Genomic DNA, 25,632 nt, shown 5'->3' with positions numbered 1-25,632 from the left:
TACTAGCATGTTAGGATGTTTCTAGTATAAGCATGTTTCTAACACAATTAGCATGCTGTTAGCATAAGCAAATTACTAGCATGTTGCTAGCAAGATCAGCATGTTACTACCATGTTGTTAGCATGTTTCTAGTATGATTAGCATGTAACTACCACATTGCTAGCATGATTAGCAAGTTAGTAGCTTGCATGTTGTTAGCATGTTTCTAGTATGATAAGCATGCAACTGGCATGTTGCTAGAATGATTACCAAGTTACTAGCATGTTGTTAGCATGATTAGCATGTTGTTAACACGTTGCTAGCATGATTACCAAGTTACTAGCATGTTTAGCATGTCGTTAGCACTATTAGCCTGTTACTAGGACGTTGATAGCATTTTCCTATCATGACTATCATGTTACTAGCATATTTCTAACATGATTAGCATGTTACTAACATGTTGATAGCAAGTTATTAACAAGTTGTTAGTATGATTAGCAAGTTATTAGCATTTTGTTAGCATGTTTCTAGCATGATTAACGCTACTAACATGTTGATAGCATGATTAGCAAGTTACTAGCATGCTGCTAGCATGATTTAGCTAGAAGCTTGATTGAGCCTCAAGGGATTCTGGGAGTTTAGATTTGAATTTTGTCAGTTGGAGTTTGAAGAGTGTTGGCTCATTTGAACATTCCGTCAAAGTAAGTCTATGGGATTTTTGGTGGCTTTGATAGTCTGGTTTACAAAAACTGTAAGCCGGATCAGTCTGAAAAGATACAGCACACCAAGTCAAACCAGTCTGAAGGTCTGGGCCGAGTTTGGTGGTTCTAGCTTGAAAGCTCTAGGAGGAGACAGATACCGATATTTGGCTCAGAAGACGAATAATAATAATCTTAAGTAGTAGATGCTACTTTCTCAAGCCAACTTAATTAACGTTGCCTTTATGTTTGCAGTAACAAGCTAGAGTAAACAGAATTTCGATTGTGAGGAAAAAGTCAGAATTGTGAAATGTAAACTCGAAATTGCGAGTTTAGAACTTTAAATTGCGATATTATAAACTTGTGAAAACTGTGAAAAAGAAAGTGCCAGAATTGTAAGATAAATAGTAATTACCTTTTATATGTTTGCAGAAACAAATACATCGCTAAAAACCTACAGTTTACTTAACTACAATTTTGTTTGGTTACGCACTGTGGGAAACTTGCGCTGTTGATCATAAGCGGAGCGGTTCGATTTGTCGGCGTCAAAATTCCATCGCTGACCGTTTCATTGTAGTTTCGTACTGTTTCTAAAACGAGGTCGGCGGCGTTTAGGACCCTGCGTCGTTGCAGCGGGTCGCCTGCAGTCACTGCGCCAGGAATCAAACCCTCCAAAATCCTCAATCTATCGCTGCAAATCCATTGACTGCAAGAAGAGCAGCAGACAAAACTGCCGTCTAGTTTTCCTCACAGTCACGCCTGCCGTTCTGCACAGTACATCACGCTCGTGTGGACGCACAGCCTCGCGGTTCGTCTGCACACCAGATGACCTTTTGTTTTTAATTCCGATGATTAATTCGTGTTAGTGCGTCGGTAGCGCACATTGAGGTCAGTAAGTCACATATGATGCACATACGAACGAACTGAAACATTGACGCGATTATTTCTCACTGCGATCATTTAAAGCTGCAGAGATGTCAGTCGTGTCGTTCCAGTGCCTGATGTTTGGTGAGTATTTCAGTATTTTTTTTTCTGTTGTATTAATATTTATTTAATGTCAGTATATAACAAGATATGTAATTTTAATAGGTTTACGAAGTATAAAATGTCAATACATTGTATTGTTAATAATAATTATTCAGTATTGATCAATGAACTAATGTTTTAAATATTATTTTATGCGTTTAAAAAAAGTTATAGCCTGTTATAATGTTAACACATGGTGAAAATCAACCTATTGATTATTTAATTACTGATAAATGTCGAATGCTAGGCATGTGATCTAGTACAGCAATCACAAGGTTTGATTTATATTGTTCGGTTATTGTGTCTGTGACCATCATTAAGACTTCTCATTGTTTCAAAAAAGGCGTTTTTATTTTCTGAGATGATCGTTTATGATTTATTTTTGTGTTTTGCTTGTCATTGCCCCCCAGACCAGTGATTGAAATCATTCAGATATTTGTGTTATTGATCTCCTAGTGCAGATTACGGCACACGCCCCTTTTTCCTCCCTATCTGGAGAGCGAGCTGATGTATTCAGGTCCAGTCAGGATTTTTCAGCATGATTCATCATGTAACTGAGAAAAGCACATTTTGCAGCTGTTGTGGACGCTGATTGTGTTTGGCACGCCGTGTGTGTGATGGCTTGTCATGCCCATGAGGCCACGGCTGACAGATTGTGCTGGTCAAAAGCCGCTCCAGACAGACCGATGACCAGACACAACAATGACAGGTCAGGTTTGTTTAGTCTAATGAGCAGCACAGATTCAGACCAAGCCAAGTCCCAACTCAAATGGGTTTGGTTCTTTGCTCAGCCTTTTTGAGTATTTTATAACATGCCATGTTAATAGCTTTGTATTTTTTGAAGTACATTGGAGTGGCATGTAAATGCCATGGTATATAGGAAATTACCATGGCATTACTGTGTTTTTATGGCCATATCGTCACATTCTTTCAGAATATATAATAAAATTACATCGGCATTTTATAACATTATATATGGAGTACTATGGTATTTTTGGATATGCTACCATGTTTTTAGCATTACCTTGGAGTACCATGTTAGTACCATAATATATATCAGAGTTTGACTCTGTCTTTGTAGTATTGCTATGGTAATACAATGTTTTTGAACTTATTTCATGATATTCTTTCAGTTACTTTGGAGTATTGCGTACAAAACAATTGATGTCATAGTGTATGTCAAAATACTGTTTAACATTTAGTTTATAGTCACTGTCCCTGAAAATTAACCATGGTTTTACTACACTAACCATAGTTTACACTAACCATTATAACTGTGGTCATACAAATGATAATCAATATGCCAAAAACATGGTTACTACACTTTTTCACTTTTTTTTTGGATACCATGGTAATCACCTAATACTATGACTTTGTGGCATTATTTTGGTAATACAATGTTTTTGGAATCTATACTATGGTATTTTTTGAAGTACCTTGGTATACCATGTCATGAACATTTGATGTCTTTATCAAAGTGCTGTACTGCCATTTAGATACCATAGTATCCATGTAAATACCATAGAAATCACCTTATACTTTAATATATTTCAAAGTATTACCATGTTTTTTGTAATAATGCTTTAGTAATACACGTTTTGGAACTTATACCATGGTATTTTTTGAAGTACCTTGGTGTACCATATTGTACACATTTGATGTGTTCATCAAAGTGCTGTTTTGCCATTTAATATAGGTTTTTATTGCAATATCACCATGTAGATGCCCATAGTATCCATGTAAAAACCATGGTGATTACCAATATGTCAATATATATTAAAATATTACCCTGTTTTGCAGTATTACTTTGGTAATACAATGTTTTTGGAACTTTTACCATGGTATTTTTTTGAGGTATTTTGGCATACCATCATGTAAACATTTGATGTCTTCACCAAAGTACTGTATTGGCATTTAATTTAAGTTATTGTTACAATATCACCATGTTTTTGGAACTTATACCATGGTATTTTTTGAAGTACCTTGGCGTACCATAAATTTTCCATTAAATTTAGGTTATTGTTACAATATAACCATGTAGATACCAAAGTATCCATGTAAATACCATGGTAATCACCTAATCCTTCAATATATCAAAGTATTGCCAAGTACAACCAAGATTTTTGTAATATTGCTTTGGTAATACAATATTTATGGAATCTATACCATGGCATTTTTGGATGTACCTTGGCGCACCATATCGTAAACATTTGATGTTTTCATCAAAGTGCTGTATCTTCAAATTATTGTTACAGGATGTTAATACTATACTGTTTTTCTACATTTCCTTGGAGTACCATGTAAATACCCTGGTAATCACTCAATACAATGACATTTATCTAAGTATTTCCCTGTTCTAGAGGTAGTACTACAGTAATACAGTGTTTTTTGAACTTATACGTTGAACGTATAACATGGCGTACCAAAATGTAAACCTTTAATACCTCCGTCCAAGTACTGTATTATTTTATTTAGGTTATAGTTACAGTAGCATGTTTATACCATGTTTATAGCATCTTCAATCGGACATGTATCAGTTGGAGAACAGTTTAAATGGTCATCATTCAGTACTATGGTGCAACTCATGCCCTCTTTAGCAGTATCAGGCACTGCAGACCTGCAGCTGCCAGTCAGTAGACTATAAATCTGACTCCTAACGCTCGATGCCACCTACACCCACAGGCACTGCTGCAATGTAAGCTGGCACAGCCCAGAAACCCATTCAGGTCAGGTGACATCAGCATTTATCTTGCCGTTGAGCCCGTCTCGACTTGAGCCACGGCTTTATCTCCGAGAGGGAAGGAAAAGAGATGAAAAGGATTTAAGACGGAGAAATAATTGGCAGCCGTATGTATTCACAGTGTGTTGCTGAAGTCCAGGTGCCTCACACTTCAAATTGGGCCAAGCTTTGGTGGGTTTGATGATTTATGAATCGTTTTATTCTGTGCTCAGGCTCCTCGTCTCTTTCAGAGAGCACGATACTGGCGCTGGCTGAACTGCTTGTATATTTAGTACAATAGCTGCTATGTGACGGATCTGTGTTCGTATCAGATGGCAAAGGATTGTGGCGTCTTGGTCTCAACGGATGAATGCGCACTATATTAAGACATCTAAAATCAGTCAGAAACAGGTGGGCGCTGGACATGTTGTGACTGCTATGATATGAAACCACATTGTAAAAGATGCCAAGAACATGTCTGATTGTTTTGAGCGTTGACATGTTTTTGACAGTTTTTTGTTATCTGTGTCAGTTCTTACTGAAATGAACCTAAATGAGCAAATATCCATTTTTTTTCATCTAAATATTAAATTATAAGAATAATTAAATAGATTTTATTAATTCAGAGAACTCAGTTTTTTGAAGTTCTTCTTAAAAACATCCTTTTAGCCTCTTTCTGCAGTCATTGAAGTTCTTCTTTTGTCCTTCAAGTTTATGCACAAATGTTTCGTCTACTTGAGTTTCATTTGATTTATCGAAGTCCCCAAGAGCAAAGATCCCAGACAGGGTTAGTTGCCGCAGAGCCTCTATAAACGAGATATTAGCTTTTATGATTAATGTACCATCTAACGTGTGTCCAAACTTTGAGAGCATCTCTGGGGCACAAGTCCAAGGAGCGTTCCTCAGAGATAGACGTGTTTGGGTTCAGCCGTCAGCAAATTCACATTCTTTATTCGCTGTTCAAGCGAGGCCAGAAGTAGCCTTGCAGAAACCGGAGTCCACCGAGGCAAAATAAGATTGCGTCAACCATAATTAATGTGATCCACTGGTGTGGGACATTGACGCTTTCTAAGGACATGCATCAGAGAGACAGAGGTGACTGGGTTTGTTACTTTACTTTTGGACTGGTTTGCTTGATAGTAGATGTTTGGAAAGAATATAAAGATAAAACCCCAAACCACCATTTTTGGTTCACCATTGTTGACTAGTGACCAAGTTGGGAGTATCAAGTTTCAAAAAGGACAACAAAGGCACTATGAAAATAGTGCGTATGGCTTGTGCATTGTATTCCAAGTCTTTTAAAGAGTCATCTGATAGTTTTGCATTAAGATCAGGCATTATTTACTTATAATCTTAGCTCTAAAATCTCATTGGATCCAAGAACCAGTGGCGTTCGTTGACATCAGGCTGTCATGCCATATTTAAATGCAAAAGTGTCAAGGCAACAAAGAAGTGGTATAATCAGATTTTGGAGCATTGCATGCTAGTATTGATGTTCAACTTCAAGTAACATTCCGTAGCACTTTTTCAAGTTCCAAATTAGAATTCCGACTTGAATGTAGCGTTACTGATAAATATAGAATGTTTCTCGAAAAACAAACTTTAATTCTCTTTAATTTACTGAGTAAATGTCATATGGTAATTTAGGATTTTACCGTCCAGACCAATCCCATTTTGGAAGTTTCCGCAGAATTGCATGGCTTCACTGGCAGTCCTGTTCCTCTAAAACCGCTGGAACCTTTCCAGAAAGCTAAGTTGAGCAATTCATAAATTCATAAATTAAGAAGGAAGTGCCCAGTTTTTCCACCCTGTTAATTACCACACAATCACACACTTGCTAAATATAATACCAGAGTCACCGAGACGTCAGCCTGCTGGTCTCCTTAATTAAACCGAGCCTCGCTAGAGAATATATTTCATTAAACAGATCCATGAATAAAAACTAAAGCCGTGTCAGAATTAGAGAACTGTGTAATTGGCTTTGAAAGTCCAACTTGGCTCCAACAAAAGGGTAGTTGCAGATTTCAGCCCAGTTGTCGCCTTTTCCGGCTGTCCAGTGTTAAACCAGTGCTAATCCTGTGGTGACCCGGTAGGGCGAGGAAAGATAAGACCGGGTGGTTTGAGAGACAACGCTAAGCTGCCATGATTCAGAGCCATCTGTGGTCGAAGCCCATTGGGGCCGAGACTCAAGATGTCTCCAGTCAGTGTTTGATGGATGCATACATCCTTGAAACCATCTGTCACTCTTAAAGCTATTAAGAAAGATTAATTTGCGGTGAAGGAGTTGGTTTGGTTCTTTGTTGCTGATTTGTGTATTCAGTGAGCCAAAGTTTTAAAACCGAGCTTGCTTTATCTCTTCAGGTTCAGTTCTTCTGGTTCTGACATGTGCCGAGGTTCTGAGTGCCGGTCCAGCGCTCTTACCCAACCCTCTCCGCTCCCACGGGCCAGTTCTCGATGTTCCCGTAGGCTTTGAGGAACACGATGAGGTCTCAAGGGATCGCAGGCCCGGATTAATGGACAGTTCTCAGGAGAGCTCTGGGTTCTTCAGTGAAGACAGCGAGGACGGCAAGCATGCTCATATCGAGACCAAAGACAGCGGTGTTGACCTAAGTGCCATGAATGGTGAGTAGAAGCAGCAAGTCGAAACACGATTCATGTATGTTACTCCAAAGTCATGCAAGTTTGTCTTTGTAAACTTTCAAAGATGCAAAGAAAAAGACTTTCCTTACTCGTCTGACGTCATGAATTTAATTTTTCAATTAGGGGCGTAATTATACATGTTCTGACAGTGGTATGATTTAATTCAGTTATGAACAAAATTTAGTTGCATAATTACTATCAAAAATGGGTCAAGTACTTTGACTCTGATAACAAATTGATTTGATTCAATTCTAAACGAAATCTGGTGGCAATATTACATTTGAAAATGGGTCAAGTACTTTGCAAAGGTGTTAATATATTCACATTGACAACAACTTGACTTGATTCAGTTGCGAACAAAATTTGGTTGAAAGAATATCATGTATAATTTTGCAAAACAAATTTCGTTTGTCGTAACCAAAATTGCTTGCCTTTGTAAATTTGACAGCAATTTGACAATTGCATATTTACGATTAAAAATGGGTCAAGTACTTGTATTTTTGTTAGCCAGGGGTGTTAATTTTTTCGCTCTGGCTACGATTTGACTTAATTAAATTATGAAGGTAATCTGGCAATATCAAGTTTGAAAATGGGTCAAGTGCTTGTCTTTTTGTCAACTAGCTGTGTTTATGTATTCACTTTAACAACAATTTGACTTGATTCAAGTGCGAACAAAATTTGGTTGCAAGATTACGTTAGAAGATTATATCTTATTTATTATAGGCAAATTTCGTTTGTTGCAACCAAAATTGCTTGTCTTTGTAAACTAGACAGTGATTTGATTCAATTATTAACTAAATTTGATTTCACATTTACGATAAAAAAAATGGTCAAGTACTTGTCTTTTGTCAGTTAGGGGTGTTAGTATTTTTTGCTCTGACTATGATTTGACTTGATTCAATTATGAACTAAATTTGGTTGCAAGATTATGTACGAAAATTATAAAAGTTTGCAAACAAATTTTGTTTGTCGCAACCAAAATTGCTTGTCTCTGTAAATTAGACAGAGATTTGACGATTAATTTATGAACTCAATTTGATTATATATTTAGGATCAAAAATGGGTCACGTACTTGTCTTTTGTCAGTTAAGAGTGTTAATATTTTCGCTGTGATTAGGATTTGACTTGATTCAATTATAAACAAAATCTGGTGGCAATATTATTTTTGAAAATGGGTCCAGTACTTGTTTTTTTGTCAGCTAGGGGCGTTAATATATTTACTCTGAAAACGTTTTGACTTGATTCAATAGTGGACAAAATTTGGTTGCAAGAGTATGTTCGAAAATTATATATTAAATAACTTTGCAGCCAAATTTCGCAGTCAAAATTCCTTGTCTTTCTAAATTAGCCAGCGATTTGACAGTGATTTTGATTATTATTAATTTGAATGAAATTTGGCCAAGTACTTGTCTTTTGTCAGTTAGGCATGTTAATATTTTTGCACTGACAATAATTTGACTTGAATTAATTGTGAATGAAATCTGATGGCAAAAATGGGTCCAGTACTTGTCTTTTTGTCAACTATGGGCGTTAATTCATTCACTCTGACAACGTTTTGGCTTGATTCAGAATTCATTTATCGCAACCAAAATTGCTTGTCATCATAAATTAGACATAGAAACTAACTTGCATATTTATGACAAAAAATGGTTCAAGTACTTGTCTTTTGTCAGTTAGGAGTGTTAATATATTCACTCTGACAACAATTTGACTTGATTCAATTGCAAACAAAATTTGGTTGCAATATTATGTTCGTAAATTACACAAATTTTGCAACCAAATTTTGTTTCTTGCAACCAAAATTGCTTGTCTTCGTAAATTAGACATGAAAACTAACTTTGGTTGCATATTTATGACAAAAAATGGTTCAAGTACTTGTCTTTTGTCAGTTAGGAGTGTTAATATATTCACTCTGACAACAATTTGACTGATTCAATCGCAAACAAAATTTGGTTGCAATATTATGTTCGTAAATTACACGAATTTTGCAACCAAATTTCGTTTCTCGCAACCAAAGTTGCTTGTCTTCGTAAATTAGACATGAAAACTAAATTTGATTACATATTTATGATGAAAAATGGGTCAAGTACTTGTCTTTTGTCAGTTAGGAGTGTTATTTTTTTTTTTTCGCTCTTACAACGATTTGACTTGATTCAATTGCAAACAAAACTTGGTTTACAAGATAATGTTTAAAAGTTATAAAATAAATTATATCATTTCGCAACCAAATTTTTGTTTGTCACAACCAAAATTGCTTGTGTTTGTAAATTAGAAATTTGACAGCGATTTGATGATTCAATTATGAACGAAATTTGTTTGCGTATTTATGATAAAAAATGGGTCAAGTACTTGTCTTTTGTGAGTTAGGGGTGTTATTATTTTTCGCTCTGACAATGATTTGACTTGATTCAATTGCAACCAAATTTTGTTTGTTGCAACCAAAATTGCTTGTCTTTGTACGTGAGAATTGTAAACATGGTCACGGCAATTTGTCAGTAGGGGGTTATTGCTAATATTTTTGCTCTGTCAATGATTTGACTTGATTCAATTCTGAACAAAATTTGGTTGCAATATTATATTCGAAATTTGTGTATTATACAACCAAATTTCATTTGTCGCAGCCAAACTTGCCTTTGCCTTGTCTTTGTAAATTAGATGGCAATTTGACGATACAATTATGAATGGAATTTCGTTTGCCGTTAATATTTTTGCTCTGAAAACAATTTGATTTCAGTATCATGTTTGAAAATGATATAAATGTTCGTTTGTCACAACTAAAATTGCTTGTCTTCGTAAATTGCAAATGTAAATATAGTTGCTTTGACAGTGATTTGACCTCTGAATGAAATTTGGTTGCGTATTTACAATAAAAATGGGTCAAGTGCTTTTTTTAACTAGGGGTGATAATAATTTCACTTTGACAAAATATGATTTAACTCAGACATGAGCAAAATTTGGTTGCATGTTTATGACTGAAAATGGGTCAAATACTTGTCATTTGTCAGCAAGGGGTGTTAATACAGTATTTGCTCTGACGGCGATTTGATTTAATTATGAGTGAATTTTGGTTGGACCCATTTGAAAGTGGGCCAAGTGCTTGTAATTTTTTTTAACTAGATGTGTAAGTATATTTGCTCTGATAATCATTCACATTCAGTTCATTTCAATTAACAATTTGGTTGCATATTTATGTTTAAAACTGGGTGCATAAATTATATGCAGAAACAAAGTCACTGTATGACGACAGATTCATATTAGCTCTGTATCTGTGTATGACTCAGCCTCTAGACAGTTATTAAACTCGTAAAAATGACTTGAGTGTCAAAGAGGCTGTTAGAGGTGTAAAGTGGTGTGAATAACAGCTTTTAAGATTCATTGTCGTGCGTCATTTCCTCGACACCTGCAGTCCCCTCTTGATGTTTACCTTATTTTTGTTGATTAGAGTGCTGTCAGCTTTAACAATTCCATTGACGTTTCTTCAGTCCACCTTGCGGTCGCGGATGTGTTTCGCAGCAGTGAGTAGAGAAAATATATCCTCTTTCTACACAACGCCTGGGAATAAATGTGCCTGAAAACAGTATTATTTTTAGTTCACCTGCTAGCTCGCTAACCGCAGTGGCCTGTTTCCGGTGTGTGCGTATGAGGCAGAGAGAAGGACGGAGCTGTCCAATGATTTTCTGCCATGAGGAGTGTGAAATTTTTTGATTTTCTCTGGTGGATATCAGCTTGATTCGGCTGCCAATTTCTCATATTAGTGATTTGAACAAACACATAATCCTAAGTATTAAACCTTGGCATGTTACTCACTCACACTCATGTTTTCATTTGAAACTGTTTTAGGTAAATAGTTGGTCTCTATAGGTGCACTGAATGGACCTGAAGACAACGACACATGTCTGCTTTAGAACTTGAGACAAACTTGAAAATGTTCGTTTATTGTTAAACACAAGCACACATATGGAGGATGAGTGAATTTGCACCCACAGCAGTAAATCTGACCGTGAACATGAGAGCCCGTCACACTCAACCGCTGCTGAATGAGTAACCTGCACTCTGTGTCACACCTCAGACAGGCTTGACTGATCAGCCATATGGAGAGACAGGTGGACACAACTATGACTGAGGGCTCGTGTGTGTATGTGTGTGAAGACACTTCCAGGTGTGGTGTTCTCACCTGGCTTAGTGCCTGCACCTCCTCGCCAGGAAAATAAGCATTTATCTGTTTAGGAGACTTTTTGCTCAGACTATCTCTGTCTATCCATCTGTCATATCTATCTCAATGTTTGGCTATCTGTCTATCTATCTATCTATCTATCTATCTATCTATCGTTACTGTGTCTGTTGATTATGTCTAGACATCTGTCTGTCTTATCTATCTATCTATCTATCTATCTATCTATCTATCTATCTTTTTGTCTAGATGTGTCTTTTCTATCTATCTGTCTATTTATCTATATTGTACTGTGTACTGTGCATGCATGTTTTGTCTATCTACCTATATATCTATCATCTGTTGGAATTTTGTGTCTATCTATCTATCTATCTATCTTTTTTGTCTAGATGTGTCTTTTCTATCTGTCTGTTTATCTATATTGTACTGTGTACTGTGCATGCTGTCTGTTGATTTTGTCTATCTATCTATCTATCTATCTATCTATCTATCTATCTATCTATCTATCTATCTATCTATCTATCTATCTATCGATTGTACTGTGTCTGTTGATATGTCTAGATTTTGTCTAGACATTTGTCTATCAGTCTGTCTGTTTATCTATCTGTCTATCGTCTGTTGGATTTTTTTGTCTATCTATCTATTGTCTGCTGGAATTTTGTGTCTATCTATCTATCTATCTTTTTTGTCTAGATGTGTCTTTTCTATCTATCTGTCTATTTATCTATATTGTACTGTGAACTGTGCATACTGTCTGTTGATTTTGTCTTTCTGTCTATCTATCTATCTATCTATCTATCTATCTATCTATGATATATCTATCTATTTATCTAGACATCTGTGTATCTGTCTGTTGATATATCTATCTATTTTGTCTGTTAGAACATCTATCTATCTATCATCTGTTGGAATTTTGTGTCTATCTATCTATCTATCTATCTATCTATCTATCGTCTGTCGAAATTTTTGACTAGATGTCTCTTTTCTATCTATCTATATTGTTTTATCGTACTGTGTCTGTTGATTTTGTCTGTCTATCTATCTATCTATCTATCTATCTATCTATCTATCTATCTATCGTACTGTCTGCTGATATGTCTAGATTTTGGCAAGACATCTGTCTATCAGTCTGTCTGTTTATCTATCTATCGTCTGTTGGAATTTTTTGTCTATCTATCTATCTATCTATCTATCTATCTATCTATCTATCTATCGTCTGTTGAAATTTTTGTCTATCTATTTTTCTATCTATCTATCAATCTATCTATTTATCTGTTTATCATCTATCTGTCTGTCTGTCTATCTATCCATCCCTGTGGTTTTGTGTTCTTTTTGTCTACTCTCACAGGAGTTTTCCATCCTCTAGTCCCTTTCACACATCCACCTGTCTTTAATTAGTGTGAAGACCTCCAGTTACCTGATGCCTTTCATCCCAAGCCAATAGCAGTTCAGTAATTGAACGGAGGGAGGAATGATTCCACTGGATCTTAGATGACATCGAGAAACACTGACTCTATTGCTGTCAAATCTGCAGTTGTGTTGCTATTCTCTAAAAGATGCTTTCAGATGTTTTCGATAAATTAGATGTATCTGTTTGTTTTTGCTCTCAGAGCGCTGTCTGATGCCCAAGAAGGTGGGACCTTGTCGTGGGGCGCTCCCTCGCTGGCACTTTAACCCCGTCACTAAGAAGTGTGAAAACTTCGTATTTGGGGGCTGCAAAGAGAATCGCAATAACTTCCTGACACTGGAGGAGTGCACCAAAGCTTGCCACACAGTCTCTGGTACACTGTTTTTTTTTATTACATCCAGTTATGATAATTTTCTTGATAAAATGTAGATATATCGGCTCTCTCCTGCTGACACTAGACAATAGCTCTCCTCATTACAGCACGTCTCAGTGTGGCAGTGTGTGTGCGTCTCATGAATAATCAGACTGCGATCGAGAGCTCTCGGGTCCCTGATGTGTGTGTTGTGCCAGACGCAGGTGCAGTGCTGCAGTGCAGCTGCTCGAATCTGCTGTACTCAAGAAACGAAAGATGAATAAGACAGTGTTCCCCCGTCAGATCGTACTACACCACATCGTACCATACTATACTGTGAAAACAGCATTTTCCTAATCAGTGTTTTTATAGTCATGTACTCGATTGCTCTAACCACACTATAATAAACTATCCTGTTACAATCAACAAACTAAATGTTTACTATGCTATACAATACTATAACGTGCTCTTATATGCTGTGGTATATTTTATACTTTCCTATATTATACAAGACTTTGTCATCTTTGACTATACCATATCCCACTTAAGATGGACTACCGATATTCGCTCCTTTTGGTCTCTAAAACTTAAAAAAAAGACCAAACTTGAAAAACCAACTACAAATACCAGCTATACAGTTCTAGCTTAGCAAAACCGTAATTTGTCTTGCTTTATTTCATCATAGATTACAGCCCCTCATCCCCAGAACCGCCATCTTTGCCACTTTCACTGAGCCAAAAGCCCATCGAGACGAACGTCTCTTCCTCAGTGTTTGTCCCTACAACTGAGTCCGTGGACCCGGAGCAGTGGGAGAGTGATTCAGAATCGAGTGGCTTCCCCCTCCATCCCTCCTCCGGGCCGTCAATCGCAGGTGCCGAAGACCACACCTACTCTACGGCCACACCTCCCGCCCTCGTACTTGTCCGTCAGAGCCAGCCAAAGGCCACAGCTGAGCCTGACAGGCGCTTGACATCCGACAGCCTGTTTGATGACGAGAGAGGCCGTGCAGTAACACAAGCGCCTACGGCTCCTGAAATCGGGCCCCTGCCTAGCCGGGAGCCCCTGCAACCTGACGAACCACACCGAGATGTTTCTGAAGAAGAAGAGGATGAGGAAGAGATGGTGGTTTTCCCCACTGAACCGGATGAGGAGGAAGAGGACGATTGGCGGTACCTCACCCCGCTCACGACTGGGCCGTCATCCTCCCCCGCTTCAGATCTGCCGCCTGTTGTCTTTACCGAAACCGCCTGGCAGGGGGCGCCACTCACCACAACGGAGGATGAGGAAGGGGCGGAGCTTCGTCATGGCGGAACCGAATATCTCGCCGAAACGGAGCTTCACGACTCAGAACTTTCTCAGGAGGCCGAGCAGGTACTTAATTCAATTGCCAGAAATCATCTTTAATGTTTTTAATTTCAGCTAACAATAAAAACACTGGTAAAAAGTAATGTTATATACTTTTCTTATTTCAACTATCCAAAATGTTGACAAAACAAGAATTCTACAGGTGGTTCTTGTTAGAAAATTCACATTATAGAACCGATAGTTCCGGTCCTTAATTCTGATTGGTTGAGCCACGTTTAAAGCTGTTAAATTACTGTTAAACATACACCTTTGTTTACATTTGTGTGTTCCTCGACAACCACTTTATTGCAACCACTGTTTCAGAGGAGCTACGTTGTTTGGCCGAAGAATATTGTTTTTATTAATATTTTATTAATTTGTGAAACCTTACTACGTATATGGAATAACCGTTTTATAAAAGCAATAAGCCCTATGAAGCAGTGATTTACAGTAAATTTATAACAGCTTATAACCCCTTCGCGTCATGCCTAATAACGCCCCTTAGCTGTTATAAATTCACTGTAAACCATGGCTTTCTGGGACTTATTGCTTTAATTGTTTGTTTGGATGAAATATGTCGTATCTTCATGAAAATGATTTCATGATTGATTTATCTGACTGTGGTGGAAGAGTAATGCGTTTATAGATTTGTTCTCCAGGCAGCGCGGCAGGTTGTCAGCGAGCGTTTCGGTAAAACCACAACAATTCACTGCAATCCAGTGACTGTTAAACACCCTCTTTGTTTCTCATTCTCTGCAGGTGATTTGCGTTGACTGGAGCAACCTTGCAGGAAAGGGCTACGTTATACTCAACATGACAGACAACTTTGACTGTGTAAGTACTGGGAAAAAACAACCTAGAACTCTCTAGCTAAGTTTAACCCAACCACTCATTGAGCAAAACCACTCACATTTTCTTCATTAAAAAAATCTGTTTTTCCATCACGCTTTGAATTAATTACTCTTAATTAAGGTGCGTGTTCCGCTCAGAGCCCGTTTTACGTACTGCAGCAGAACTGCTGAAGGCTGCAGGAAGATCTCTGTCTCAAAAACATGCTGACTGCACAACTAACGACGCTCAGCACAAACAATGACACACGCTGTGAGCTCTGAGCACATTTGTTTTATTAGCAGCCCGAACAATCCTCACGCTCTCTGGCCTTTAGAGAGAAAAATGAAAATGTGATTGTAAATCTTGTGTTCTCATTAGCACCGCTGTAACACACACACACATAGAGGCGAATGTTGTGAAGATGCAGATTAGTTTGTTTCTTCATCATCAGATTTGTATAAATGTAGCATTTCATCACTTGCTCACCAATGGATCCCCTGGAGTGAATGGGTGCCGTCACAATGAGAGTCCAAACAGTTGATAACAACATCACAATAATCCACAAGTAATCCACACCACTCCAGTCCATAAGTTAACATCTTGAGAAGCCAGAATCCATCATTAAGATGTTTTTAACTTCAAACCATCACTTCTGGCTAACATATAAGTCCATAATCCATAATAATGCTTCCTCCAGTGAAAAAGTCTATCTAATACTGGCTGAGACATTTATAAATTAAGATCAATTTGCAGTGAAATGTTATAGTTCACCCAAAATTTAAAGTGTTTGGAAAATTTACTTACCTACAGGCCATCCAAGATGCAGATGAGTTTGTTTCTTCATCAGATTTGGAGAGATGTAGCATTACATCACTTGCTCACCAATAGATGTGAATGGGTCCCATCATAATGAGAGTCCAAACAGCTGATAACAACATCACAATAATCCACAAGTAATCCACACCACTCCAGTCCATAAGTTAACATCTTGATAAGCGAAAAGCTGCGTGTTTGTAACAAACAAATCTATCGTTAAGGTGTTTTTACCTTTAAACTATCCCTTCTGGCTAAAATACCAGTCCAAAATCTATAATAACACTTCTTTTAGTGAAAAAGTCCATCTCCTGTTGTCCTCAAACATCAAAATCCACCCACAGGTTTGTTTAGAGCTGTTTTGGACTGTTTTGGCTTGTAAATGGTGCTTGATCTGTGCAGATTTCTCTCCTGATTCAGATGAGACAAACTTTCCGCTGGACAAAGCAACATTATTAATTGATTAATGATTGATTTGTGTCTTACAAACACGCAGGTTTTGGCTTCACAAAACATTAAATGATGGACTAAAGTGGTGTGAGTTACTTGTGGATTATTTTGATGTTTTTATCAGCTGTTTGGACTCTCATTCTGATGGCACCCATTCACTGTGTCTGTTCATCACAAAAAACAATCGTATGGCTTCAGTAGACTTAAAATATAGCATACGACTCCTATTGACAGTTTTCACAATGGTTTTATGGTGGTTTTCAGTCATTTTTCAAACCTGATCTCATTGCCGTTCGTAGATATTTTACAAGGTGGTTAATTCCTACAACCTCACTCGTACGATTTTTGCTAAATCGTATGTATTTTATGAGTTCCCCAATTTCTATGAATTTGTTGAAATGACCTACAATTAACTGGGGTCTAGACAAATCGTACAAAATCATACGAGTGAGGTCGTACGAATTAGCCACCTTGTAAAATATGGATCCAGTCCATCAACTAACGTTTTTTTTTTTGGACAGTCACAGTACCCATTCATTTTGGTGTAATAATTGGTATATAGAAGTAAAGAGATGTAAAGAAAATGAGCAGATTTTTGAGAATTTTATTAGTAATGTTTAACTTTATTTTGTTTTAGAATTTGTTAAATTTGTAGTAATTATGTTCCATTTTAGTCATTTTTTGTCTCTGTAGTTTCACTTTCACATTTAGTACACTGTAGTACACATTTAGTACAAAAAACAATAGAACACAATTTGTTCGGTAAACTTAAAATAATTTGTTACCCTGCTTCCTTAAAATTTTAAGTTCAGTCAACTCAAATAAGTTTAGTCAACTTGACATTTTAAGTTGTACTAAGTGAAAACTTTTGTGACTAAACTAAAAATTTGGTTTGTTAAACTTAAAATAATTTGTTACCCAGCTGCCTTAAAATTTTGAGTTGACTGTACTTTTAAGGCAGTGGGGTAACAATTTATTTTAAGTTGTTTTTTACAGTGTACCTGAACCTGAAGTAAATATGTGAATTTGTCTACACGAATTAACATGTTCCTACGACTTATTAATTTATGGCCACGTTTTGTCTATTTGTTCTCTCATTTCTGTACATCATGGCCACGTTGTACTTATTCATTCCCTTATTTTAATTTAGCTAAATCACAGCTATGATTCAACTAAAATGAGAGAACAAATTAGTACAGTGTGGCCATGACTTACTAAAATTAGGAAACTAATAAATTAATCAGTAGTGGGAATGAATTCAGTCATAATAAATCAGTCGTGGGAATTAATTCTTAATTCGTGGCCACGATATCTTGATGTACAATGTCATTTATTTCAATTAAGCTAATTTTTTGTAGTATTTTTAGTTTTATGCAACAATAACAGCACTGTTTTTGACAGTTCGAGACATTGTTCATCAGCATCTTTCGCTCTGGAGAAACATCTGAGATTTCAGCTTTTGAATGTTACTGCTGTTTAAAGCGACCCTGTGATGTTTCATTGGCACATACTCGCTCTCGCCAGCGTAGATGAAGCCGGTTGTCTGTTGCCACGGTAACGCTCCAGTGCCACGTAATTGCAGCATGATCGCGGAGAACTTTCCCCCCGCCGGCGCTCCGACAGCTGCGCGCTAAACTGCCGAATCTCCTGCGACGGAGCCCTGCTTTGAGCCCGAGCAGCACTGCAGAGCCATTGATCAGAAACCAATCCAGCCCACTGGACGAGAGCTCAAAGTCTCCGTTTGGATGACTCAGCGCTCGCTTTGAATGGCCTGGAAAACTGAGCCTGATTTCTGTAGCTTGTCTGTTTCTGGTCAGAGGACGTCTGTTACTGAGACTCTTGGGCCCAAACATAAGGTGGAGAAATGTCTTAGATGTGACGACTCACTAACAGACAAAGCAGATCTGTTTTTTTAAATGGGTCACTGGTTCTCTGACTGTCTGGATGCTCCTGATACAGATACTGTGGAGAGCTTCAAATTGTTTATTTCAAGGTGTGAAGAGCATTGTTCCTCTTCATTTCAATCACATCATCCATGCATCATCATATGAAGAGTTCATTTGCAAAAACAGATCATCATGTTTTCAGTCATGTTTTTTCATTGTGCATTCCAGTTAATCTCAATCAAACTGCAGTTGGTTTATTTTATTACAAAAAAATACAGCTAAACCAATAAGACACAATAATAACATCATAACACCATAAAAAACATGATTTTTTTTTAACATTTTAAAAAACTGAGTTATCTGTTTTTGCAAATAAACTCTTTAAACATTCAACTGATTTTGTTTAGTGTTTACATTTTAAGGTATATATCATACAAATTACATCTTAATTCACATTTATATAAATACTTTTACAATATATATATATACAGTGAGGTCAATAAGTATTTGATCACCCTGTGATTTTGCAAGTTCTCTTACTTAGAAATCATGGAGGGGTCTACAATTTTCAGCATAGGTGCATTTCCACTGTGAGAGACAGAATCTAAAAATAAAAATCCGGAAATCACATTGTATGATTTTTTAACAATTTATTTGTGAATTACTGTGTCAAATAAGTATTTGATCACTTGCTTATCAGCCAGATTTCTGGCCCTCAAAGACCTGTTATTTTGCTTTTAAATAGTCCAGCTACACTCTGCTCATGAATCTAAATTAGTAGCACCTTTTTGAGGTTGTTAGCTGTCATAAATACACCTGTGCACCCCACAATCAGCTAAAGTCTAAGTAGCAACATGGGCAAAACCAAAGAGCTGTCAAAAGACACAAGAGACAAAATTGTAGACCTTCACAAAGCTGGAAAGGGCTATGGGGCAATTGCCAAGCAGCTTGGTGAAAAAAGAACAACTGTTGGAGCAATTGTCAGAAAATGGAAGAGGCTAATGATGACTGTCAATGTCCCTCAGACTGGGGCCCCACGGAAGATCTCTCCTCGTGGGGTATCAATGATGCTAAGAATGGTGAAGAATCAGCCCAGAACTACACAGGAGGAGCTGGTCAATGCAGTGAAGAGAGCTGGGACCATCGTTTACAAGGCTACTATCAGTAATACACTAAGACGTTATGGTTTAAAATCTTGCATCGCACGGAAAGTTCCCCTGTCTAAGTCAGCCCATGTCCAGGCCCATCTGAAGTTTGCCAGGGACCATCTGGATGATCCAGAGGAGACATGGGAGAAAGTCCTGTGGTCAGATGAGACCAAAGTAGAACTTTTTGGTCTTAACTCCATTCGCCGTGTTTGGAGGAAGAAGAATAATGAGTATCATCCCAATAATACCATACCTACAGTGAAGCATGGGTCTGGAAGCATCATGCTCTGGGGGTGTTTTTCTGCACAAGGGACAGGACGACTGCACTGTATTAAGGAGAGGATGAACGGGGCCATGTATTGTGACATATTGGGCAAAAACCTCCTTCCCTCAGTCAGAGCATTAAAGATGGGTCGTGGCTGGGTCTTCCAACATGACAATGACCCAAAGCACACAGCCAGGAAAACCAAGGAGTGGCTCCGTAAGAAGCATATCAAAGTTCTGGAGTGGCCTAGCCAGTCTCCAGACCTAAATCCAATAGAAAATCTTTGGAGGGAGCTGAAACTCCGTGTTGCTCAGCGACAACCCCGAAACCTGACAGATCTAGAGAAGATCTGTATGGAGGAGTGGGCCAAAATCCCTCCTGCAGTGTGTACAAACCTGGTGAAGAAGTACAGGAACCGTTTGACCTCTGTAATTGTTTACAAAGGCTTCTGTACCAAATGTTAAATTGTTTTGACTTAAGTGATCAAATACTTATTTGACACAGTAATTCACAAATAAATTGTTAAAAAATCATACAATGTGATTTCCGGATTTTTATTTTTAGATTCTGTCTCTCACAGTGGAAATGCACCTATGCTGAAAATTGTAGACCCCTCCATGATTTATAAGTAAGAGAACTTGCAAAATCACAGGGTGATCAAATACTTATTGACCTCACTGTATATATATATATATATATTTTTTTTTTTTATTGATTACATTATTTTATGATGCATTTATCTTTTTCTTACTGTCCACTATATTATGTTTTTACATGGATTTTATTATATTCATTTACTGTTTGCAACATTGCATGATGCATTAAAGCATATGTAATTATATCATATTTATTTGGTTTTGTTTGTTATATTTCTTTTTTTTTTTTTTTTACATAAATATAACTTAAATCTTATTTATGCTCACCTTCACTGTATTTTTATTTACTGAACACCATTTATATTTAATTTGTTATCTAATTTCTTATTTTATTGCATTTATTTATTATTTGCAACATCATGTTAAAGCATATATAATTACATAATATATTTATTTAATTTTGTTTGTTATATTACATTTCAAGGTGTATTTTGGACTAATTTCTTTCTTTCTTTTTTTTTTTCCATAAATACAACTTAAGTCTAATTTATGCTCACCTTTTACTGTATTTTTATTTATTGATTACACCATTTTATGATTTATTGATTTTTTTTTTTTATCCACTATATTGCATTGAGATGTATTTCATTTCTACATAAGTAAATTTTGTGCATTTATAAACCCATTTCACTATATTTTATTATTGTTTCCAGCATTGCATGATGCATATATAATTAAATCATCCCATATTTTTTTTGGGATGATTGTTATATTACATTTCGAGGTGTATTTTTGACAAATTTAATTTTTTTTATGTAAGTAAAAACTTAAGTCTTATTTATGCTCAGCATTTACTGTATTTTTATTCACTGAATGCACCATTTTGATTTCTTTAATATTTTTGTCCACTATATTGCATTGAGATATATTTCATTTTTACATAAGTAAATTTTGTGCATTTATAATCCCATTTTATTGTATTTATTTATTGTGTGCAACAATGCTTTAAAGCATATATAAATATCATATATTTATTTGATTTCTTTTGTTATATTAGATTTCAAGATTCAAGATTGACAAATTCCATGTTTTTTTTTTTGTTTTGTTTTTTACATAAATACAGCTTAAGTCACGTTTATGCTAATGTTTTACTATATTTTTATTTAATGATTACACCATTTTATGATTTATTTTATATTTTTGTCCACTATTTCATTTTTACACAAGTAAATTTTGTGAACATTATACTCCCTTTTTAGTGAATTTAGTTATTGTTTGCAACATTGCATGGTGCATTAAAGCTTATATAATTATTTTTTTGCTATATTACATTCGAAGGTGCATTTTCTGGCAAATATTATGTACATTTTCGTTTACATAAATACAATGTACACCCTATTTTTGTTCACATTTTACTTTCACTGTTTTATGATGTTCCTACTTTTTATTTTATTACACTGAAATATTTTTGTGCACATTTATACCCACGTTTTATTGTATTTATTGTTTGCAACATGTCTTAAAGTATTTCATATATTTGGTTTTGTACTCCAAATTTCATTTTCTGACAAATTACACAGATTTTTTTATATACATAAGTACATTTGACCCCTTATACTCACATTTTTTTTCCATGTAAATGAAATGTATTTCATTTTTTAGCATAAGTTTCATGCACATTTACTCTATTTATTATATTTATTGATTGATTGCAACATTTAATGATGTATTTTTTCATGATATATTTAATTTTTTATATCCATCCATACACACACAGTGTAGAAGCCATTTAAAAACATGTATTCCATACTATTTATATTATTTTTCTGTTTCAGTGAATATGTTTTTGTAAGCAGTTATTTAAACAATCATAACCAAACCAAGCTGTATTTGATCATTTCAGGAGCATGACATTTCAGTCACAATTTATGTGTTGTGTCTCACAGGATGAGTTTCGTATGGAGAGTGGCGACAGACTCCTGGAGATGCTGGAAAACACTTTCTCCCGAAAGATGAACATCCCACAAGGCTCCTGGCTCATTTTCCTCAGCAAACCCACACTGCAGGACCACCAGCTCCTGATGGCCTTAGCCAGCGAACAGGGTAACACACACACACACACACTCAGGGCCTTTGTGGTCACATGTAATGTGAGGTTTATTGTTTAAATGAGAGGTGTTAGTAATTTGTTGGCTTTTCATTTCATGCTCTATATAAAGGATAAAAATAGCACGTATTATCTCTCACATCTCCATTCAGTGCATTAGCAAGATGTTCTCAAATCTACTCAAGTGAATCTTACAAAGACTTTTTCGAGGTCGTATTACATTGCAAAATCAAAGGATTATAATAAGCAATTATATTTTACATTAAGAAAATAAAGACTGCTTAAGATGTTTTGCTTTCTGACTTTTCTATCATCATTTTCAAGTCAGTGAGGCACATTGTGCCCTCAGTTCTTATTACCGAAATAAAGAAATTAGGTTAGACTTATTTTAAGGTGTCAATGTTACAGTGTAATTGTATTTAAGTACTCATTAATATTAATTAACAACGCACTTAAGATATTGCTAGGATTAAGGTTTGGTTTTAGGTTACTGCATGTATTTATGCATAGTTTATTTTTATTACTATAAGAAGTTCATGTAACACTGTGAAATATTTACTTCAAATTAAAATTAATAATTCATATGATATGGCAATTTTAATGGTCCTTTTAATGGTTTATTTTTTTTTTAATTTAACATTTTTTTATTTCATTAAATGAACAATATTTTAAAATATAAAATATAGTTTTTTTCATCTAATTTTCTTTTCATACTGTCTTTTTGTTGAAGAAATCATCCCTCCAAAAGACGTTCTGTCAATGTTGGGGGAAATCAGAAGAGGTCTATATGAGGTGAGACTGAAGTGCAGGAAATAATAATAAAAAATGAAAATTAATATATGTAACGTGGATGATGTGTATAATAAGTATTTATTTATTTTCAGATCGGAATTCAGAATTATTCGACCGTAAACACGTGTCACTCGAGGCCCAGTCAAACCCGTAGCGACTACGGGAAGCTATTTGTTGTTCTAGTGATCATCGGATCGGTTTGTGTGCTTATTATTGCATCTGGAATCATCTATATCTGCTGGCAGCGTCGTTTACCCAAACTCAAAAACATGGTAGGTCCTTGATATGGTGTTTGCTCTAAAAAAAAAAAAAACTGAGGTACGAGTCCAAATGTTCTGTGGTAATGACAAATTATGCTGTCAACCGAGTTCGAGCGTGGTTAATATGCAGCTTGAATGCTAATTACTAACCTCAGCAGTGTCTGAATGTCATTTCGGGTTCAAATCGATTTACTATTTGTCTTGGTTTTTGTCTCTTCTGCTTTCACGGCGCGTCCGAAGTCGAGAGGCGAAGAGCTGCACTTTGTGGAGAACGGTTGCCACGACAACCCCACACTGGACGTAACGAGCGACAGCCAATCAGAGATGCAGGAGAAGAAACACAGCGCCAATGGGGTGACGGCGAGCGGCGACGGGGGAAGCGGTTGGCAGGTGCTCGTCAACAAGCCCGGGAAAGACGAGGAAGACAACCAGGAGGAAGACACGCACCTTTAATTCCGCGAAAACAATCCGAAAAAACAGCATGGGAAAGCAGTATCGCATTACAGACTATGAGGGCACAAAACATTTTCAAGCTTTTTCGAAACATCTGCTGTATAAAATGTGATGTCTTTTGGCTTGTATGACGTTTTTCTTTATCTGCATTGCTAAATTCCGACGGACTAAAAAGTGCTTTAAAATGCGACTTGTATGATATGGGACAATTTTCAGTGCAGAATTGAATGTGTCAAACAATCAGTGAGGCATTTTATAAGTATAAATCGGTTTAAAATCTCTTAGAAATTAGTTTCTTGCACTGTTTAAGCAATAGTTCACTCCAAAACGTGAAATATGTCGTTTAACTCAAACAGGTCGTTTCAAATTTATGTAGTGACTTTTTCCGAGGAACAAAAACGAGAATTTTAAAGGATCTTCACAACAGTTCGTGACCACTAAGTAAAAATATTATAAATTCCACTATTTTTTATTTATTTTTTGGCAAGATACCAATGACCAATAGTACAAACAGAATTGTACGTAAAGATTCTTCAAATCATGTTTTATGGAAAAATGTAACGACTTTAAAGTTGTTAAATGACTAAATGAATTTTCATTTTGGGTGAATTGCAGAAAAAAAAAACACTAGTGTACTTGAAGACAGAGAAAGAGATTGTACCAAGGTTTTTGTTGTTTTCTCTAAGATGTTGACAGTGTATCTCTAATACACTATAATCATTCATTCACGATTTAACTTATTTCAATGCAAGTATTTACAGTTAAGCAGGCTGCATATTGTGTTTTTACATGCTGAATGCTGGATGGACGCCTACCTGCCTTGCTCCTTTATTGTGCATCGGAATGGCTGCTCCGTACTGGATTAATGTCGCTATTTGTTAACGTTTTTATTATTTTTTTTATATTGCACCTTTAACGTTGCTCAGCACCAACGGCCTCCAAAGCAGAACAAGATTCTAATTACAAAAGAATCTTTCTTATTAAAACGTGTCGAGTGGAGCTAGGTAACTTTTTCTTGTTTTCATGTTTTCAGTGTTCATTGAAGTTGTTCAATCTTTTAAACGCAAACCTAAACGGTGATCACAATCAAAAAACAAAAGTGTCAAATTAGCTATCATAGTGATGATCTTGTTTATGGTACAGTCTATGTGTCAAAGAACAATCTTATTTGTCGCAATAGAAAGGCTTTTTAAAAAAAATTATTTTAAGTGCATGAAACAATGTAGTATAAGTCTATGCACATGTCAGGGGTCAACTTGATTGTACACAATTTAGCAAACGCGAACCGTTCATGTTTAACAGATTTAAATGGTTAGTACTCCAGAACGCTCTATATAACGTACATGCATTTTTGTTTGTTTATTAAGCCTTGACGTAGGAGAGTTTGAAGCCAGTGTAGAACGCTGTTGAACGCTTCTGTTTTGTACCTTTTTGTCCTGGTACGAGAGCTATTAGCAAATTTGCACTTTTTCCATTTTGATTTTGTACCTCAAACTGCTTTGTGTATCTGATTGTACGGAGGTTTAGATCTCGTTGTTTTCTGGTAATTTTATGTTATCCCACCTCTTGAAAAAAGCAAAAAAAAATAAATGTTTTGAGAAGTCTTGTCCGGTACTTTTTAAACGCACCACACAACGTATAGACCGTCACTGCTGCCCTCTACTGACTAATGAATGAATTACCACGTCAAATTA

The 25,632-nt window shown here is 36.2% G+C and overlaps 1 protein-coding gene across 3 annotated transcripts; it reads left to right on the top strand.

Moving 5' to 3' along the window:
* Window positions 1–1,318: 1,318 nt before the first annotated feature.
* podxl2 (podocalyxin-like 2) lies at window positions 1,319–25,541 on the top strand. 3 transcript variants are annotated; one of them, XM_051094288.1, is made up of 10 exons: window positions 1,321–1,565; window positions 1,644–1,685; window positions 6,784–7,044; window positions 12,844–13,014; window positions 13,679–14,364; window positions 15,097–15,171; window positions 22,273–22,429; window positions 23,164–23,225; window positions 23,318–23,497; window positions 23,726–25,541. In XM_051094288.1, exons 2-10 carry the CDS (start codon window positions 1,652–1,654, stop codon window positions 23,936–23,938), a joined length of 1,839 nt encoding a protein of 612 aa, XP_050950245.1. In that variant the 5' UTR covers window positions 1,321–1,565; window positions 1,644–1,651; the 3' UTR covers window positions 23,939–25,541. The 3 variants fall into 3 exon arrangements, with proteins under 3 accessions (XP_050950246.1, XP_050950245.1, XP_050950244.1); XM_051094287.1 differs by having other exon boundaries at window positions 1,321–1,685; XM_051094289.1 differs by lacking the exon at window positions 12,844–13,014 and having other exon boundaries at window positions 1,319–1,685.
* Window positions 25,542–25,632: the final 91 nt, after the last annotated feature.

The sequence above is a fragment of the Labeo rohita genome, chromosome 22 (genome assembly GCF_022985175.1).
Source record: "Labeo rohita strain BAU-BD-2019 chromosome 22, IGBB_LRoh.1.0, whole genome shotgun sequence".
NCBI classification, from domain to species: domain Eukaryota; kingdom Metazoa; phylum Chordata; class Actinopteri; order Cypriniformes; family Cyprinidae; genus Labeo; species Labeo rohita.
Note: the sequence above shows the minus strand (reverse complement) of the source record. Positions and strands in the feature narration are given on the sequence as shown.

What these genes read in the sequence shown, in the direction of transcription:
- podxl2 (XM_051094288.1), top strand. Translation starts at nt 1,652, where the DNA reads ATGTCAGTCGTGTCGTTCCAGTGCCTGATGTTTG. An exon ending in GTTCCAGTGCCTGATGTTTG is followed by an intron (nt 1,686 to 6,783) that starts GTGAGTATTTCA and finishes TTATCTCTTCAG; the next exon opens with GTTCAGTTCTTCTGGTTCTG. An exon ending in TTTCTCAGGAGGCCGAGCAG is followed by an intron (nt 14,365 to 15,096) that starts GTACTTAATTCA and finishes CATTCTCTGCAG; the next exon opens with GTGATTTGCGTTGACTGGAG.